Source organism: Otolemur garnettii, unplaced genomic scaffold, assembly GCF_000181295.1.
Source record: "Otolemur garnettii isolate 467f Iridium unplaced genomic scaffold, OtoGar3 scaffold00014, whole genome shotgun sequence".
Classification (NCBI taxonomy): Eukaryota; Metazoa; Chordata; class Mammalia; order Primates; family Galagidae; genus Otolemur; species Otolemur garnettii.
The window spans coordinates 15,646,589-15,651,333 of record NW_003852409.1 but is presented as its reverse complement, the minus strand read 5'-3'; the positions used below and the strand labels follow the sequence as shown (position 1 = coordinate 15,651,333).

At 39.2% G+C, this 4,745-nt stretch overlaps 1 protein-coding gene across 1 annotated transcript in view; it reads left to right on the top strand.

Moving 5' to 3' along the window:
* The window catches only part of PTBP3 (polypyrimidine tract binding protein 3), a 114,101-nt gene that overhangs the window by 98,293 nt on the left and 11,063 nt on the right, over positions 1-4,745 (top strand). Inside the window, exons 10-11 of the mRNA XM_023510561.1 lie at positions 2,283-2,422; positions 2,943-2,976. Of these exons, the coding sequence (XP_023366329.1) occupies positions 2,283-2,422; positions 2,943-2,976 (174 nt within the window). The remainder of the gene's footprint in view (positions 1-2,282; positions 2,423-2,942; positions 2,977-4,745) is intronic.

Sequence of the window (4,745 nt, the reverse complement as noted above, 5' to 3'; positions counted from 1 at the left end):
GAGTCTCCTGCCTCAGCCTCCCAAGTAGCTGGGACCACAGGCACTTGCCACCATGCCTGGCTCTTTTTTGGTTGCAGCCATCGTTGTTTTTTGGCGAGCCCCGGCTGGATTCAAACCCGCCACCTTAGGTGTATGTGGCTGGCGCCTTAGCCACTTGAGCCACAGGTGCCGAGCCAAGATCTTGTCTCTTGACAAAAAAAATAGGCAACACCAGGTGCAGTGGCTCACGCCTATACTCATAGCACTCTGGTAGGCCCAGATGAATGGAATGCCTGAGCTCAAAGGTTTGAGACCACCCTGAGCCAGAGCGAGACCTCATTTCTAAAAATAGCCAGGAGCTGTAGTGAGCACCTGTAGTCCCAGCTATTTGGAAGCCTGAGGCAAGAGAATCACTTGAGCCCAAGAGTTTGAGGTTGCTGTGAGCTGTTACGCCACCGCACTCTAGCAAGGGTGACAAAGTGAGTCTCTGTCTCGAGGAAAAAAAAAGAAAGAAAAGGCAAAATGTACAATATATTGCCAGCCCAGAGTATTACAAAGAATTTTGAACTTTAAAAACCAATAAAAACCAATAAACTGAGGACCTCTAAAACTTTTAGTAAAGTTTAGATAAGTTTTTTAAATTATTTATTTAGGCTCCGTGCCTGTAGCTCAGTGAATAGGGCACCAGCCACATAACACTGAAGCTGGCAGATTCAAGCCTGACCAGGTCCTGCTAAACAATAATGACAACTGCAACCAAAATATAGCCAGGTGTTATGGCAGGTGCCTGTTGTCCCAGCTATTCAGGAGGTTGAGGCAAGAGAATTGAGTAAGCCCAAGAATTTGAAGTTGCTGTGAGCTGTGATGCCACAGTACTCTACCGAGGGCAAGATAATAAGACTATGTCTTAAAAAATAAAATAAAATAATTTATTTATTTATTTTGAGGCAGAAATTTCACTCTGTCACTCAGGCTAGATTGCCATGGTGTCATCCTGGCCACAGCAACCTCAAACTCCTGGGTTCAGGCTATCCTTCTGCCTTAGCCTCCCAAGTAGCTGAGATTAAGCCACTGTACATAGTCTAGAGTTTAGGGTTATTTTGTTTGTTTGTTTGTTTGTTTGTTTGAGACAGAATCTCAAGCTGTCGCCCTGGGTAGAATGCCATAGTATCATAGCTCATAGCAACCTTCAACTTAAGACTCAAGCAATCCTCTTGTCTCACTTTTTCTATTTTTAGTAGAGACAGAGTCTCGCTTTTGCTCAGCCTGGTCTTGAATTTGTGAGCTCAAACAATTCACCTGCCTCAGCCTCCAGGAGTGCTAGGATTACAGGCATGAACTACCACACCTGGCTTGGAATTTAGATAATTTTAAAGCTGAGAATACAAGTAAATAGTGGGAAGCTGCTGTTTTAAGTATAGTGTCAATATTCCAGTATTATTGAGCTTTCAGAAGTTCCACAGTAGAAGTAGAGAGCTCTGAAAATTTCTGCTGTGAAAGAATATAGAACTCTGTAAATATTGTTGGTCATAATAATGTTTATATAGCCTTTTATAAAATATTTTTCTATATAAAATGTCATATAGCACTACATAGCATGTATGTTTGTGAGTGCCAAAGGACTTTTTGAAAATATATTTCTGATTTTATGATAGAAGTCAATATGAAGGCTTGGCGCCCATAGCTCAGTAGGGTGCCAGCCACATACACCGAAGGTGGCAGGTTCGAGCCTACCCTGTGCCTGCTAAACAACAATGACAACTGCAAACAAAAAATGGCCGGGTGTTGTGGCAGGCGCCTCTGGTCCCAGCTACTCGGGAGGCTGAAGCAAGAGAATCGCTTGAGCTCAAGAGTTTGAGGTTGCTGTGAGCTGTGTCATTACGGCACACTCTACCGAGGACGACATAGACTCTGTCTCAAAAAAAAAAAAAAGACGTCAATATGAAAATTATGTACACTTGATTGAGAGATGCTAAAATACATTCATTTCAAGAAACAGAAGGTGGTTTTAGTTGATAGACCCTCTGAAAATCCTAATAGCTTTAAGACCAATGAGCTCAGGTGCTCTGCAGAGTATAGTACAAATAATACAATACTGATGTAATAATGTCAACAAATGAGGAACTCTGCTTCCAGATAGCCTCTGTGGGGCAGAAAACTGACCTTTAATATTTTTATGCTAGTCTTGACACATTTTCTTTTTATATTTTTAATTTTATCTTCATTTATTTCCTTAAATTATATCAAGTGTTAACAATTCTTCAGATAACTAGAACATGAAATGCTTTTGATGTTTTTTAAAGGTCTGTCAGTTCCAGCTGTTCCTGGAGCTCTTGGTCCTCTTGCAATCACTTCCTCTGCTGTCACTGGACGGATGGCTATTCCTGGGACTGGTGGTATACCAGGAAATTCTGTTCTGCTTGTCACCAATCTCAATCCTGATGTGAGTTGAAAAGTATTGTTTATAAATAGTCTTTAAGGAGTGGTAGCTTCCGATCTCAGGTTGTATTGAAATTAAAATGCTGAAGTTTGGCTCAGTAGTTAGGACATTGGAGCTGGTTGGATTTGAACCCAGCCTAAGCCTGCTAAACCAAAAAAAAAAAAAAAAAAATTAGCCAGGCAGTGTGGGGGGTGCCTATAGTCCCATCTACAGGAGAGGCTGAGGCAAAAGAATCACTTGAGCCCAAGAGTTTGAGGTTGCTGTGAGCTGTGATGCTATGGCACTCTAGTGAGGGTGACATCTGAGACTCTGTCTCAGAAAATAATAAAATAAAATAAAATGCTTAAGTTTGTTTTAAGGATTTTTGTTAAAATTCATCACTGGCTGGCATATATAAAAGAAGCATATAAAACCTTGTTTTAAACAAAATCAACTGTTACTACATTATAAATGAACTTATTTTAAATTTTTACTTAAATTATTTAGTCAGACATTTATATTTTGTGTTATCCTTTTCAAACAGCTTATCACACCACATGGGCTTTTTATCCTGTTTGGTAAGTTCGTTTCTGTTCAATATTGTCTGTAGAGGTGAATTGAGCACATTTTATTTAGTAATACATGTCTTTATTGATGACCTTTATGTGCCAAATATTGTGTTTAATACTGAAGCAGAGCGGCAGTAAGGCATGGTCAGTGACTGGCAGTCTCCCTTTCCTTCTTGGGGATGCCATGCCGTTCTCTTTTTCCCTCTCTCACCCCCCCTTCCCTTTTCTCACTCCCTGCTCTCTTCTCTCTCTCTCATCTCTTCCCCCTCTCTGATATAAAGTAGACTTACACTTTCATATTCAAAAAAAGATTTAATAAGTTATTACAACAATGTTTTATAATAAGGGAAATAGAGGACTGTAAAGGGGAATGTGAAGCAGGGACCACAGCCTAGCTGAGGGACACAATAGAAGTGACAGTTAAGCTGGCTGTGACAAATGAGTAAGAGTCAGCCAGGCAGAAAGGGAAGGCAGCTGTCTTTTCATAGTTACTGCAGAGAGAGAGAGAGTGATATCCTGGTATGTGGAAGTAAAGGAGCCCCAACAGAGAGTGCGAGAGGGACATGCTGAAGCTGGACAGATGCATGAGGGACAAGGTCATGTAGAGCTTTGTATGCAGTGTGAAGGGGTTTGGTTTTAACTTAAGAACAATGGGAAGCCATTGAATGGTTTTGAGGCAGAAGAGTGGCATAGTGAGATTCAGATTTTTAAAACCATCTCTCCACACTTTCTAAGCGTGTTCCTCTCTCAGCTAAAAAGTAAAATTAGTGTGCATTCCCAATTTTTATATAATCATTTACAAATTACATACAATTTTTATTATACTTAATATATATGGTATGCTATTATGCAAGAATAGAAATGTGACAGTAGTGAAATAAGCTCTATTTAATATTTTAAAGATTTTTTTTCTTTTTTTTCAGTTTTTGGCCGGGGCTGGGTTTGAACCCACCACCTCTGGCATATGAGGCCGGCGCCCTACTCCTTTGTACCACAGGAGTCACCCTAAAGATTTTTTATTAATGACACTTTTCTACTTCTCCATAAAAACTGTTAATATTTACTGAGAAATATAATTGAATATGCTTTATTAGTTTTAAAAAGTCTTTGTTTTTCATGTTGACTCACTATTCAAAGTGTTGATTATTAGTCTTTGTCATGTGAAAAATATAGGTCATAAAGATGTGATCGATTTTTATTATTTATTTATTTAGGGTCTCAACTTTGTTGCCCTTGGTAGAGTGCTGTGGCATCACAGCTCACAGCAACCTCAAACACCATGGCTCAAGTGAGACTACAGGTGCCTGCTACAACACCCTGATATTTTTTAGAGACAGGGTTTTGCTCTTGCTCAGGCTGATTTCAAACCTGTGAGCTCAGGCAATCCACCTGCCTCAGGCTCCCAGAGTTACTAGGATTATGGGCGTGAGCCACCACGCCTAGCCCTTAAAGATGTGATCTAAATCAAAGTCTTTCATTGTTGCTGTACTTAATTAATATTTTACTATATTTTCATCAAATCCACTGATCCTTGTTGTACTTTATCTAGGAAAGTTCCAAAACTGTTGTATTTGAATATGCTTAACAAAAGGGGTTAAAACTCACTGGTACATTTGTAAGATTATTTTTAATAACTTAGAAATTTGTTTCTAAATTATTTGAATGGCAATAGGGTTTTTCTAAATAGCATTTTTGAAGTTTAATTTATAACCATACAATTTACCTGTTTTAGGTATACAACTCAATGATTTGTAGTAAATTTACACATTGGTGCAGCC